Source organism: Chelonus insularis, unplaced genomic scaffold (genome assembly GCF_013357705.1).
Source record: "Chelonus insularis isolate UGA/USDA-ARS -01 unplaced genomic scaffold, ASM1335770v1 contig_355_pilon, whole genome shotgun sequence".
Taxonomy (NCBI): Eukaryota; Metazoa; Arthropoda; class Insecta; order Hymenoptera; family Braconidae; genus Chelonus; species Chelonus insularis.
In genome coordinates, this window is record NW_023276520.1 from 386,701 (window position 1) to 400,290 (window position 13,590).

At 31.1% G+C, this 13,590-nt stretch overlaps 4 protein-coding genes across 5 annotated transcripts; 1 reads left to right on the plus strand and 3 right to left on the minus strand.

Annotated features, from left to right (window-relative positions):
- Positions 1-141: 141 nt before the first annotated feature.
- LOC118066768 (splicing factor 3B subunit 2-like) lies at positions 142-3,037 on the minus strand. Its single transcript, XM_035083082.1, has 2 exons — positions 841-3,037; positions 142-757 (listed from the first exon to the last, which is right to left on the minus strand). Exons 1-2 carry the CDS (start codon positions 2,857-2,859, stop codon positions 689-691), a joined length of 2,088 nt encoding a protein of 695 aa, XP_034938973.1. The 5' UTR covers positions 2,860-3,037; the 3' UTR covers positions 142-688.
- A 177-nt stretch (positions 3,038-3,214) lies between these two features.
- LOC118066774 (uncharacterized) lies at positions 3,215-4,968 on the minus strand. The gene is made up of 7 exons (XM_035083090.1): positions 4,693-4,968; positions 4,374-4,611; positions 4,204-4,307; positions 4,008-4,124; positions 3,787-3,927; positions 3,664-3,717; positions 3,215-3,573 (listed from the first exon to the last, which is right to left on the minus strand). The coding sequence occupies exons 1-7, from the start codon at positions 4,781-4,783 to the stop codon at positions 3,410-3,412; spliced, it is 909 nt and encodes a 302-aa protein (XP_034938981.1). The 5' UTR covers positions 4,784-4,968; the 3' UTR covers positions 3,215-3,409.
- A 249-nt stretch (positions 4,969-5,217) lies between these two features.
- Positions 5,218-9,183, minus strand: Smg5 (Smg5 nonsense mediated mRNA decay factor). Its single transcript, XM_035083074.1, has 7 exons — positions 9,027-9,183; positions 8,744-8,959; positions 8,403-8,625; positions 8,139-8,300; positions 5,934-8,064; positions 5,523-5,852; positions 5,218-5,440 (listed from the first exon to the last, which is right to left on the minus strand). The coding sequence occupies exons 2-7, from the start codon at positions 8,815-8,817 to the stop codon at positions 5,373-5,375; spliced, it is 2,988 nt and encodes a 995-aa protein (XP_034938965.1). The 5' UTR covers positions 8,818-8,959; positions 9,027-9,183; the 3' UTR covers positions 5,218-5,372.
- Positions 9,184-9,283: 100 nt separating this feature from the next.
- LOC118066767 (protein zer-1 homolog) lies at positions 9,284-13,151 on the plus strand. 2 transcript variants are annotated; one of them, XM_035083081.1, is made up of 10 exons: positions 9,284-9,699; positions 9,773-10,592; positions 10,663-10,948; positions 11,017-11,308; positions 11,390-11,595; positions 11,678-11,849; positions 11,933-12,256; positions 12,342-12,491; positions 12,569-12,821; positions 12,906-13,151. In XM_035083081.1, exons 2-10 carry the CDS (start codon positions 10,130-10,132, stop codon positions 13,097-13,099), a joined length of 2,340 nt encoding a protein of 779 aa, XP_034938972.1. In that variant the 5' UTR covers positions 9,284-9,699; positions 9,773-10,129; the 3' UTR covers positions 13,100-13,151. The 2 variants fall into 2 exon arrangements, with proteins under 2 accessions (XP_034938972.1, XP_034938971.1); XM_035083080.1 differs by having other exon boundaries at positions 9,284-10,592.
- The last annotated feature ends 439 nt before the right edge of the window (positions 13,152-13,590 follow it).

The window sequence follows — 13,590 nt, forward strand, 5'->3', positions numbered from 1 at the left end:
TAAAATAGAAAACGAAAAAATTATCAATTTTAAATTTACATTTTTTCCTTGAAATAATCTCTTAAAATAACCAATATTATATTTCCTTGTTTTATTATTGTACAAAATAAATGTTTTTACAATCAGCAAAATTATAAGTTGTTATTTAATATCCATTCCATCGCCTTTTAATATTATTTCAAAGTCTACATTTATTTGTTCAGACTTTTTTATAATTTATTGTGCTTGATTTTATTTATTTAATTTTTTTAATTTCTTTAGTGATTCCCAATTAGAGATGTTGATTTATGCTTATCGTCTGATATAAAATTACGACATTAGATCTAATTATTGTTATTTATATTTTTACATATTTCATCGAATTATCTAAGACGAAGGACGGCCACTTTCTTTTCAAAGTGTTTGTATCAATAATTTAGACTGACCTTACTCTACTTAATATGAATCAATCATGTAAAAGCTCATAATAAAAACAAAAATTAATCAAATTAATCGCTTTACTATCATTGATCATTAAAACTTAATCTATTTTTTTACTTGAAATTGAGTATCGAATAATTTTAATTCCAATCGTATATTAATACGATTTTTTTATTATTGAACCTAAAATATTTACAAAAGTAAATTACAGGTACATCTATATAAAATAAGTCCATTGTAAAGTATAATAGCCCACTGATTAATCAATTTAAAATTTGAATTCCTTGTATTTTTTAGAAGATTTTGATTCTTGTCCTTGCTGCCGTTTTCTCTTACTCTGTAAATAATAAATATTTATCAATAATTGTAATAACAATCTCATTTCATAAACAATACTATAAATCGTAATTAAAACTGTACCTTTTGACGTTGAACATGATCTTGTAACATATCTGATAGATCTTCACGTCGAAGGTGAGCTTGTCGTGAACGCATAGTTTCTTCATATCGTGAGGCCATAGCTTCAGAATCAAGATCGAGTTCACTAGGATCTAGAGCAACTTCAACAGTTCCATCCTTTTCGACTCTCGCTTCAGATGTTGCACCTCGTCTAGCAGCAGCTATGACGGATGGAGGAGCTTGACCTCCAGCGCCAGTCATATCATATACATGAGTACTTCCCATCATACTAGCTCCTAAACCTTCAGTTCTTCTTTCTTGAAGGACTGTATATAAAGCTGGAGTATCTCCACCTTCCATTTCACTCTCAATCTTTTTCTTTCTTAATTCGATGGTTTCTGGAGTTTCTAAACCAGCAGGAATTGATGCGATTCCACTCGGAGTTATCAATCCCTCAGCTCCAGGTGTAACTAAACCACTAGCATCACCATCTACCTCTTTGCCATCGCCATCACCTTCAGCTCCTTCTTCTCCTTCGTCATCTTCATCTTCTTCTCCAGATGATTCAGATTCTGGTTCGCCCCACATTCCTCTGTCAACTTCTTCATCAAGAGCATCACTACCTGGTGCTCTTGTTATTCCAAATACATCACCATACAAAGGTCTACCAGTTTCATCAACTGGAGGTTTACCCCAACCTCCTGCATGATATCCAAAAGCACAGCCTTCTGGGATGGGTGCATTTAATCCAGGAATTTTCAAATTCGGGTAACTAGGAGGTGGACCATATCGCTGCATAGCAATGAGCCATGGAGGAGGTACTTTATGACAATTCGGACCAATAGGCATACCTAAAGCCGTTCTCAATTCATCAGACAACTCTCCAGGTTTCTTTTCTTTTAATCTTGTCTCAAATTCTTTACCCTCATAGTAAAGATCACCATGGATTGTCATTCTTGGTTTCGTTTGCCATTTAAAGAAAGCATCATGTAGCTTTTGATAATCAATATCAATTTTACCAAGTTTTGGTCTTGCTCGTTCTCGCATTTTCGCTTTGAGAGTTCTTCCGTCATCTCTTTCTTGAAGACTTGCACGCATTTCTGTGATTCCTGTGCGTTTGATAAAGTCCGGAAGATCGAATGGAGGCTTCTCTATACCTCGTTTGCCTTGAAGATATTTTCTTTTGAAACACCAATGCCTAGGAACCGGCACTGTGTTCCTATGTGCTTTCAGCTGAACTAAAAGCTTCGGATCTCGTGCAGTGACATCATGCATTTCTACTACATCAGGTCTACCAACAAGTTGTTTTAATTCAGCCACACTTAATCGTGTTAATCTCTTAAGCTTACGTTTAGAGAGTCTTGGAGCGCCATTTTCAGCATTTTGAGCCTGTAAATGCATATTGGCTTCTTCATCAAAATCATCAATTAACGGCACTTTACTAGGTACCATAGATAATGGTACAGTAGGTGGATACTGTCCAATGGCTTCACCTTTATCTTTATCTGTCTGATTATCAGGTTCTACAAGTCTAAATGCTTCAAATACTCTTGCAAATTGTCGATACATTGGCTCTAAATCAGCAACTGTTGGAATTTCTTGAATGTATTCAACTTCTACATCATTTTGAGGAGCAGAACTATCTGATTCTACATGATTTTTATTCATATCCACTACTTTTTCTCCAGAATGCTTCTTTCTCTTCTTTTTCTTCTTCTTCTTAGTTTTATTAGATTTTGCATCAGATTTTTCTACATTTGTATTTACTGTTTCTGATTCTATTGGAAAATCTAGAGTCGAATCTTCACGAGATGCTTCATGAGTCGGAGATGAGCCTGGCACTGATACATCATTCGGATCAGCTCCAACTTCTTTTGCTCTTTCAGTTTTAAATGCTAATGCTTGCTCTAAGGCTGCCGGCAATTTGACTTCTTCGTTACTTTCTTTTTCCTCATTAGAGCCGTGGTTTTGCTGCATATCTGGTGGAACAGATACTTTCAAGCTCAGAAGACTCGGTAATGTTTTAGGTGGTTCCGCCATGCTTCTCACTCAATAAATGAGCTAATAATTACTATGAAATGAGTTTCCAATTATTATTAATTAAAACTTAATATTTAATAGAAATAAACAGCATTCGCATAATATACAGTTATAATAAACGTTTACAAGTTTTGAGGTTACTTTAAAGACGTTAGCAAGGCAATAGGCAACAGAATGAAGTTAGCCCAAGTTGGGTCTCCAATCCTAATTACTCTAAAAATAACTAGACTGATTTTCATGAGCACCCATATTCAGAGGGGTTTATAATGTTTAAATTATTTATAGAAGAATTTTTACTTTTTATGTATTTATAAATAATCATCCAACAATAATTTAGAAATTTTAATTAAACAGTTATTATTTTTGTATAATTTTGTCCATTGGATGAGCACTTGCTCCAAAACAAGAAACCTTTATTTTTTGGAGTTTTACAAAGCAACTAGATTTTCTAAAAATATTTTTTTTTTCTTTATATAATAAAAAATGATATTGACTTTTTATAAGTCATATTCAACTTGTTCATCATACATAATTCCAGAAATTTTATATATCAATATATTATCCTATGGTCGCAAATGCCATTAGGGAAATGCCGGCATGTAAGCATTGGACCAACTTCACAAGTGCAATTCATGCAAGTGTCATATGTTGTTTCTGGAGTTAGTCGATCTCCATAACTCAGTATTAAGTCTCCAAATATACAAAATGTCTCTCCTATAAATATTGAAAGATTCAATATTAAATAATTATCTTATTATATTCCTAAGAAAATAAAATAATTAAAAAGATTTTAGTGTCACTAACTTTCGATTTGTGTATGAGCTAAACGATACTTAATAATCCGGTCATTATTATTATCTATGGAAAAAAGAATTATTAGTTTCATCAATATTTTGAAAATAAGATTATAGTAAAGTATACACATACAACATCGATAAATAAAACTACAAGCAGCTTGAGGAGACTCATTTGGAAAATAAACGGGTACACATGATTCGTTATACTGAAAATAGAGTTCACTGTTACAAAGTCGATCATTTTTACGACAAAGTAATTCAGCGTATTCATCTGTAAAGAAACATAAATTAGCTTTCATTAATAAAGAATACTTTTTTGCAATAATTCTGTTTGAATAAATTAGTCATCACTTGAATGGCTTGAATAACATTGGCAAATTTGATCTGGATTCGATTTCGGAACAAATTCTTCCCCACTCATGTAAATTTCTCCATCAACCATACATTGAGGTAGTGTTCTGTCTCGATCTAAAATAAGTAATTTACATACAATTAATTTCTTTTTCTTCAGTGAAAAATAACCTAGAAAAATTTAATTTTTACTTACGACAAACTACTTCGGCACAACATTGCGTTTGATTACGACGTAGATAACATCCTTCAACCAATCCATCAGAAGGACAATCTACTACACTACAATAAAATCTGGCTCTAAAATTAGAAATACAATTTTAAATAATTTGTTATTTTTTTACTGATGATCTTATTAATACATACCTGTCGTTTATTTTACGACATGTACATTCAACATCACAAGGATTTGTATCATGCTCAGCAAGATCATCATTAATATTATATACACTGTCTCCAATGTAACATTTATTCGGTAATCTTTCTTTTAAATGGTTACAATCATATTGATAAGGACAACAACTATCAAGAGTTTCAAATAATGGTGTACATCTTAACTCTTCATAATAACGAGTAGGTCCACGGCATTTTGTTTTGTCACATTCTAAATATAAAATGTAAATTATTCTAATTTTAAATAGGTTGAATTACATGAGTAACTAAATGTACTTGTTGTTCATTTTACCTGTTTTCGTTGAACTATTAATAATTGTGAGATTTAATACACACAAAATAAAAAAAAAAACTTTGAGTTGCCTCATGGTGATTTCAATCATTAATTAATTCAAAGTCGATTTTATATAGGATTAATTATTCTCAAAATTTTCATACAGAAAACAACATGTGTATACAGCTGAAACTATCGATCTAATAATTGGTAGTAACCACGACTAAAAATAATATGGTAAAGTATATAAAATATAAAGGTTCGAAGTAAATAATGTAGAAACAAATGTTGATATTAGACGCACGTCTTTCCTTAAAATAATATGATAAAGTGCTAAATTAAGCTGAATTGAATAGCACAAAATTTCTTAAGTTAGTATATCGTCAGTTTACACAATTATTTTATGGCCAAAAAGAATGAAGACAATGGATTGCTATTTAATATATAATTTATTACTTGCTTGTTCACAAGATAACAGCCATGTGTATCCATTCGATAAGATCTTAACACCTGTTTGATCATTATTTTAGCATATTAATTTGGTTTTTTTTTTTGGTTCTCGGGTTTCCAACCCGCTAATTTAATGGGTGTCCATCAGGTTTTTATGGTGATAAACGATGGCTTCCAGTGTAAGGTGTTATATTCTATTGACGCAAGTCAACAATAGTCGAAACACAAGTTTATTTGGATACTGATCTTCAACCGTGACTTTTACTCGATGTTTTCCATTTCATATAAAATGATTGAATATGCTCCAGATTTACTCCTAAGGCAATAATTATTATTATAACATAGTACAAAATAAATGCTTAAAAATATAAATACTAATAAGTTAATCAAATAATTACCTGCAGTTTTTATTAAACCATCAGCATTGAAAGTCGACATTTTTCTTTCAGCTGGACTTGTACCAGTTAGCAGAGTGACAACTGGCGATTCATTGTTCAAGCCAACCTTATTTTGTTGAGTAAAGTAGTAGCAGCATTCGACAATTTGAAAGAATACCCAAGCTTCTTTGTCTTTAGGTCTAGGTCCTTTGATATATGGAAGGGCTGTACGTTCATGTGGTCTTTGAGCTCTTAAGAAACGTGACCCTTTTTGTAGTTGATTCTCCAACCATCTTATAGCTTCACGGGCTCGGCCACTAGTTTTTTTCATTTCATCCAATGCTGATACAACTATTTAACAATAAAATATAATGTCATAATGAGCGTATTTATTTAATGATAATATTTTCTAAAAAAAACATCTTTACTCACCAACTGAAGGTATAATGACAATAAATTTCTTTGCAAAAACTAAACGTTTAAGAACTGGCGTATATTTAGTTAATGCTTCATGATCCGGAACCAGATAAGGGGACATAAGTTTCGATCTTAATCGGTTCTCAAGTGCACTAACTTCTGCTTTCAACCATAATCTCCCCATATGACGCATTAATTTACCCCGAACTTGTTCTGGATTCATTTTATTTTCATCATTCATTTGTTCTATTCTTGATGTTTCTATTGGTTTTGGATCAGTCATAAGAAAAATATTCTGATCTTCATCAAACTTCATCCCCACTTCTTCAATACTGCATAAATATTTTCCAAAAGTATTTAACTTCAAAATTCTCAACAATGTTTCTTCTCGTTTCCGCATCGTATATTTTCGCAATATATGCCAATTAAGATCCTGATGTGCTGTTTGTAAAATTTGTAAACCTCTCATTTCGTTATCTTCTCGCAACGGCACGATATTAACGTATTCATTTAGCTTGCTACTATTAGTTAAAAATATTGATTCACCATCCCATGTTTTTAGAAGAGCTTCTGTGTCAACATTAATTAAATTTAACAAAATTGAAATTCGATGTAATAACATTCTTGAACTTTTAGCGACCATTTTGATGATATCTGGATTCCCTCTGAGCCAATCGAAGCAAATCTTTATAGAATAAAGTAATTCTTTTTTCGATAAAACTTTTAATAAATCTTCTGAATTTAATGTTTGCTTTTTAAGGATAACCATTTGGTCTACAGTTGTGTTAGACTTACTATGTTGCTCAATTGAAATTCCGGAATCGTATTTTCTTACTGAAACAGCACTAATAGATTCGCTAACATTAACATCATCTTTTACTTCATCTTTTTGGGATTCTTGAGGTTCAATTGCTTTAATTGCTCCATTTAATTCTACTCCAACTTCAGCATCTGAATTTTCTTCCTCTTCTTCATGAACGTCATCATCTGTTAAATTATCTGATAAAATACAATCACTGAGTCCATCTTCATCATCCGTATCTGATAGATCAGAATTCATTTCTTCGCCTGAAGTATCTAAATAAGGACCATCAAAATCACTTGCATCAGAATCTGAAGAGTTTACATACTTTCTAGGTCGTCTTAATTTACTCAGTAAATTTTTTTTAGGTTTTGATCTGGGCTTTTTCATATCTCCATTGGTTGAATGTCCATTTTGAATATTGGACTCTGTACCATTGACTTTTTTTGTATTTTCATTGACGTCAACACAATTTTCTCCATTTTGCGAAGTAGCGTCATTCGGTGTGTTATTATCTTTACATACCAATGCACTTTCTGCCTCTACATTATCCTCTTCATTTATCAAACCATTATTGTAGTCATGTTCTCCATTATTTTGACCATTGAGATGTGGTAGATTAATCATGAATTCTTGAAGATTATCAATTACAACTTGAATCAATTGAGAAAGAAGTGAAAGAATAAAAGCAATAACAGCATGAACTTGCGAAGATTCTTTTTCACGCAATTTTAAAATTGACATCAAACAAATCGCTATCATTTTAAAAACAACATCATCAGATAGATAAGAATTCTGTTCTAACTTGCAATGTTGCAATAATTTATCAAGAGTTGGTTTATTTTCCTCGATTTTCTCCGTATTTAAACAATTTTTAATATCCATCAATAAATCTTCGCAATCTTCATTGACTCGATTGCTATTAGATAAATCATTGTTCCATTTTTGGAATAATGAAAATAATTTTGCTGCGCAACGTTGAGATGGCAATTTTTCTTTTCCAGTAAATAAGTGAGCTGATATAATCCGTTGAAGATTACCTTCTGCTCCATCAAATGATTCCGGACATAAAATACATCTCATGTAGTAATATACTGCGTCTACACCGTAATTTTTATTCCCAGAGATTGTACCCAATTGATTGTGTGGCATACCAATGTTTGGGTCAATCCCTATAGCCATTTTGTAATATCTCATAGCTATCATAGGATCCCAATTAGGATCTAGATCTATCTTGTATCGAGTTAAATCACCCAGACAAATGAGACTTCGATGGATCAAACGGATCACACACTGCTGCGCTTCTTTTGATTGGAACTTCAATGACACACACTCGTTATCGTTCTGAAAAGATGCAATTTTTTTTATTACAAATGTCGATTACAATTATTTTAAATGAAAAAAATGTTGATACTTACGTCTAATAGACAAGCATCGTGACGAGAAGATATCAAATCCACACTTACTATATCCAGATTACATTCTAATTGTAATTTTAGAATTAAATGATGGTAAAATCCCACACCTACTGATAAGTGAGTAGAAAGCAAAGCTTTTTCCACTTCGTTCCAAACATTTCCCTACAAACAATTATATACATATAAATATAATATTTCATAACCTCAATTGGAAACTCTTTCAAAGTTATAATATAAATTTATTGTCATTAATAATTGCATTACTTGTCTGAGTTTTTTAGCTGTTGATACAACATCATAAAAGGCTCTTCTCCATAGCAATTCTTCAATTTTTTTAGCATGACCAACAGGATCATGAAAGATTAATCTTTCACAATAATCCTTAAGTTTAGTCCGTAAAATTTCTTCTGACGCCGTAAAAAGATCTTGTATTGTTACTGCTGCAGCTCTATGATCATCGAGTTTTTTAGCTATATCTGTTACACCTCTGTAAAAGAAAATAAATGGAGAATGAAAGAATGATCATTAAAAACAAAGCAAATGTGAAAGATTTGAAAAACCCGGAAATTAATTGTCAGATAAAAAATGAGTGTACAAATAATAACCTATACAGTCGCCTCGTGAGGTCGAGGTAATCTGTAGAGTTAACATCCACAGAGAAATTATGTGATTTCTTCATTTTGTTTAATCAGCTCATGACTACTTTCCATTCAACATTTCAATATATTCATCTTCCTGCGGCCTCTTGACGCGCATATCTCCGTCGCGTGACGTTAGGAAAACTCGTCATTTGATCCGATAAATATATTTTTGTCCTTATGCTGCAAGAATAGTAATTAAATATTCCTAATCCCAGTGATAAATGATTCAACACTTTATATCACATACGTATGATATACTGCCACGTTTTGATAAATAGTTTGTTTATGTAATTATAAAAGAAGATATTACAAATCCAAAATTGTAAGATAACTGTGTCGATTCAACTCTATTGCGTGCAATTATGTGTCCTCAACATAAATTTTCATTTTCATTTCTTGCGAAACAAGATGAAACGACTGTCGCTGGCCGCCATCTTTTTTTCCTAATGGAAATCTACCTTTATGAATTTATTCGCAAATTGAAATCCGCGCCATTGAAGTGTTGCGTACGAATATGCGCAAAAATTCTAGAATGTACGAAATACATTATATGTAGTAGCTCTAGAATACCAATTTTACCTTGTAATGTATATTAATTGAAGCAATAATTCAATTTTTATATCATTAAATTACAAACAACAAGGTCGGTTTTTAATGTGGATATTAAACTTTATCGATTTCCAAGAATAGTAATTTGAAACAATTTGAACTTGGAAGAATATTCAGTATTGTGAGTCATATCATAATGACGTCACTACTTTAATTAATGTCATATAGTTTTTCTATTTCATTCTTTTAGGCTGCAAAATTACAATTAAAAATATTTCAAATAAACAAAAATAATCAGTTAGTGGAAAATGAATAGATAAAAATCCTTATAATCTCTGGAAAACAAAATTTACGAGTAACGTTTACACTACGTAAGTCAAGAAAGTTGTTAACAGTTAACTCATTACTGTTGCTGCATATGTAACTTATAAGAACATTCACAAGTATTTGTAGGATTGTACCAATTGGATTTTGTGAAGAGGAACAATTTCGTGTGTAAACAACGCGTCTTTGTTTGGATAAATTAATAGGAGTAAAAAATTCCATTAAAAAATGGACTGGTGGTTCATTGATAAAAAACCTTCTAGACATTGACGAAGTAAAATTAGTTGATTATATTTTTTGAAATAGTTTAGTAATATGTTGAGTTTCAATGATGTCAGAAACTTCACAGTACTTAACAGCTGATGCAGTTGACACATCTGACAGTTGTAATTGAATGAAAAATCCAAGCCAATAAAAATACTTTTTCATGAGAGTCCAAATATATGACTCGTAATTTTTGAATGTCGTGTGATAACGATGGCGAATTTTGATGAGTCTTTTAATGTGAAACATTATTTAGGCCCAGAAAGCCTAGCAGATTTATGTTTTAAAACAATTTGCAACAATTTAGACATTATCTCATACAAAAATAACAATGAATATAGAGTTTTAGCAAAAGGACTTGTGTTTCCCAGTGAAATTTGTGATAAAATGATTGAATTCGCTCATAAAAGTGATAATGTTGAGGTTAACGACTTTTTTTTCTACATATTTTCTGATATCTTTTCTACAAGATTGAGAAATGTCAAAGTTTCTCACAGCAGCATTACTGATATTAGTATAAAAAAAATTACCCGTCATCAACCTGTACACTTAGCTATCAATGACTGTGGCAATCTCACAAGGCTGTCAATCGAATTCATCAATCAAGGATCAAAAAATCTCACGAGCTTATCTATTAGAGGATGTCCGAATATTCATGCTCACGATCTTACAAATTGTACGTTCATTTGATATCAATATCTTTTATATTTACAATCAAATATTTATTTTATTTTTTGATATTACAGATTTAGATTTATCAACAAACTACATGAAAAGAGGATATGTTTTTAACACACCTCATCTAAAGCATCTTGCTTTGGAGTATATAAAAGTAGCACCTGAACAGTACCCTATTCTTTTATCTGGTTTATCAAATTTAACGTTTTTAGATTTATCAAATGCAGCAAATGTTGGCAATTTTGAGTTTGTCTCTTTAGTTCCTAATTTAGTTTCACTTTGTTTATATAATGTTAAAATTAGTGGAGATGCTCAAGCGTTTGTTGCTAATGTAACTCAACTAAAAAAATTGAGGTAAGAGTTGAATTAATGACATTAATCCATAGACAAATTGTATTTATAATTTATTCTTTCGTTTACAGGCATCTAGATATCTCGCATGCTAATCATAAAAATGGATACTATAATAAACCTAATCAAATTCTGGCTGAATTAGTATCTGGTTTACCAAATTTGGAGTCATTGGACATTGGAGGTACAAATCTGGCTGGCCGAGGAGTTGCTGAACGTTCTTTAACTGATAAACCAACAATGGATTATGCACTTTGCGATATTCAAGGTCTTGCGTGTCGTGTAAACAATCCATTGCAATTTTTAGGCTTATACGGAACACGTGACGAAGCTTGCAGAAGACATGATATTCCTGCTAGAATTGTAGGTTTTCTATTGTTTTATTGAGTAAGAATTTAATGTTTAATCACTGTAAGCTCACTCTTAATGTAATCTTTATTCCAGATCGCTGGAGATGCAAATGATGAACAAATTCTCGTAGCTGCTCGAGTGTGTATAGATCATAAACAAGATTTATTGCAAAAAGTATTAAACGATTTATATCACATCTTCAGACACGAGAGTTGTGAACGTTTGGAACAGGCTCTTTGTCTTATTCTTGAAGCTATGGAAAAACATTTAAATGAACGTCACATTCAAATATCTGGAAGGTGAATATATTTTTTCAATAGAAATTACAATTAGAATATTTTTGGAATAATAAAACGATTTTTTATCTAATTCTTTTTACAGTGCAACTTTATTTTATATTGTAAAAACGAAAGAAATAAGTGGTTTGGTTTCTAAAATGAAGAGAAGAATAATAGGTGCACTTCTCGCTGGTATGTGTGCTCATAAAGATGAAGAAACAATGATGCGTAATGGATGTCTGGCTCTTTGCCAATTTCGTATTCCTCAAGATGTTGTAAGTTCTCGAATAAAATTTGTTATTTATTTTGATCTTATTTGAAAAACAAAAAATACAAGTAACTTTTTGTTCATTGACAGATGTGGAATTATGAAACTCTTGTCAAACTGCTTCTACATTCAACTCGACATACTGAATCAGAAGGTTTTGTCCAGCGAATTGGAATATACCTACTAAATTCACTAGCTTGTCAAGTTGAAGGCAGGAAAAAACGTTTATTAGGAAAATTGGGATGCGTTGAAACAATGCTTGAATTAGTACAATACAGAGTTGAATGTGATTTACACGATGATGTACTTGAAGTCGCATGGTCAACCATGTGGAATATGACTGATGAGACGCCAGTTAATTGTCAACGATTTCTGGATGAAAATGGAATGAATCTATTCTTACGATGTGTTGAGGTTTGTCACAGTTCATTAACCTGGTTTTGTTGATTAAGTTAATACTAATAACAATTTTATGATTTAATTTTTTTATTATTCACAGCAATATCCTACAAAAGAAGAGTTACTCCGAAACATGATGGGTTTATTAGGCAATGTTGCTGAAGTTGATTACCTTCGTCCTGATTTAATGCAGCGAAAATATGTTTCAGTGTTTTCCAATTTACTAGAGCATGACCGCGATGGGATTGAGGTACAGCCTGTTACACATTTGAAATGTAATTGATAATTAATATGTCATATTTATAAAAAATTTTTACAAATCTTTAGGTCTCATACAATGCAACTGGAATCTTAGCGCACATGGCATCAGATGGTGTAGAAGCATGGACAGTAGATTCACCAACTCGAGAAGAAGTTCTTAAAAGAATGGTTAAAGCAATTGAACGTTGGGATTTATCCGCACAACGTAATATTAATTATCGATCATTTATGCCATTACTACGTCTATTAGATGTTTTTCATACTCCTCAATGTCAACACTGGGCAGTATGGGCACTGGCGAACCTTACTCAAGTTTATCGTAAGTTTTTTAATTAAATTAAATGTTATTAAAATAAACCAAATTAAAGTAATAGATAATAATAAATGTAAATTTTTTCTACAGCTAACAAATATTGCTCACTGGTTAAATCAGAGGGAGGAATAGAAAAATTAAATAATTTAATATACGATAGTAGACCATATAGCCGAATAAAAGATCTTGCTACATCAGTTATTTATAATTGTAGTTCAGAAAATTTTAATAACAAACAGCAGGAAACTCTAGAATCACCATCAGAAGTTGATCTTGAGAATTGATGATAAAAGTTAACATTGGAAAAAAAACAAAAAATTAGTGAAAAAAAAAAAATTAATAATTTGATTATTTTTCGTATTAATGGTTAATAAATAATTTTCATAATTAAAAAGTTTATTGACTGGATAAATATAATCAATTGATATTATTACAAATTACTTACGGCTAATTTAAAAGTAATCGATTACATTGATTAGAATATATATGAAAAATTTTTAATCCGCGATTCTAAAATCGTATCTAATTACAAATGTAAATAGTAATAAGAATAATTGAATATAAAATTATACGATGATATGAATCGAGGTGCGGAATATTTATATTGAAATTAATTGTGTAATTTACGATTATCTTGTTTTTAGTTTATGATTTATAGTACAATATTTTTGCGTTGTTTAATCATGAAGACTAATATGCTATAACCGATCGTAATTCGGTTATTTAATTATGTTAACAACTTTTTTTTCTCGTATTCGCAATAAATTCAAATAAA

Bases quoted from the DNA above. Each gene is read 5' to 3' on its own strand.
- LOC118066768 (XM_035083082.1), bottom strand. From the start codon at position 2,859: ATGGCGGAACCACCTAAAACATTACCGAGTCTTCTGAGCTTGAAAGTA. The intron at 758-840 runs GTACAGTTTTAA...TATTATTTACAG, and splicing joins ATCATGTTCAACGTCAAAAG to AGTAAGAGAAAACGGCAGCA.
- LOC118066774 (XM_035083090.1), bottom strand. From the start codon at position 4,783: ATGATTGAAATCACCATGAGGCAACTCAAAGTTTTTTTTTTTATTTTG. The intron at 4,612-4,692 runs GTAAAATGAACA...TTTTATATTTAG, and splicing joins TAATAGTTCAACGAAAACAG to AATGTGACAAAACAAAATGC. The intron at 4,125-4,203 runs GTAAGTAAAAAT...TACTTATTTTAG, and splicing joins TTGTGCCGAAGTAGTTTGTC to ATCGAGACAGAACACTACCT.
- Smg5 (XM_035083074.1), bottom strand. From the start codon at position 8,817: ATGAAGAAATCACATAATTTCTCTGTGGATGTTAACTCTACAGATTAC. The intron at 8,065-8,138 runs GTAAGTATCAAC...GCATCTTTTCAG, and splicing joins ACGATGCTTGTCTATTAGAC to AACGATAACGAGTGTGTGTC. The intron at 5,441-5,522 runs GTAATTATTTGA...TTATTGCCTTAG, and splicing joins TGGTTTAATAAAAACTGCAG to GAGTAAATCTGGAGCATATT.
- LOC118066767 (XM_035083080.1), top strand. From the start codon at position 10,130: ATGGCGAATTTTGATGAGTCTTTTAATGTGAAACATTATTTAGGCCCA. The intron at 11,596-11,677 runs GTGAATATATTT...TTCTTTTTACAG, and splicing joins CACATTCAAATATCTGGAAG to TGCAACTTTATTTTATATTG. The intron at 12,822-12,905 runs GTAAGTTTTTTA...TTTTTTCTACAG, and splicing joins GAACCTTACTCAAGTTTATC to CTAACAAATATTGCTCACTG.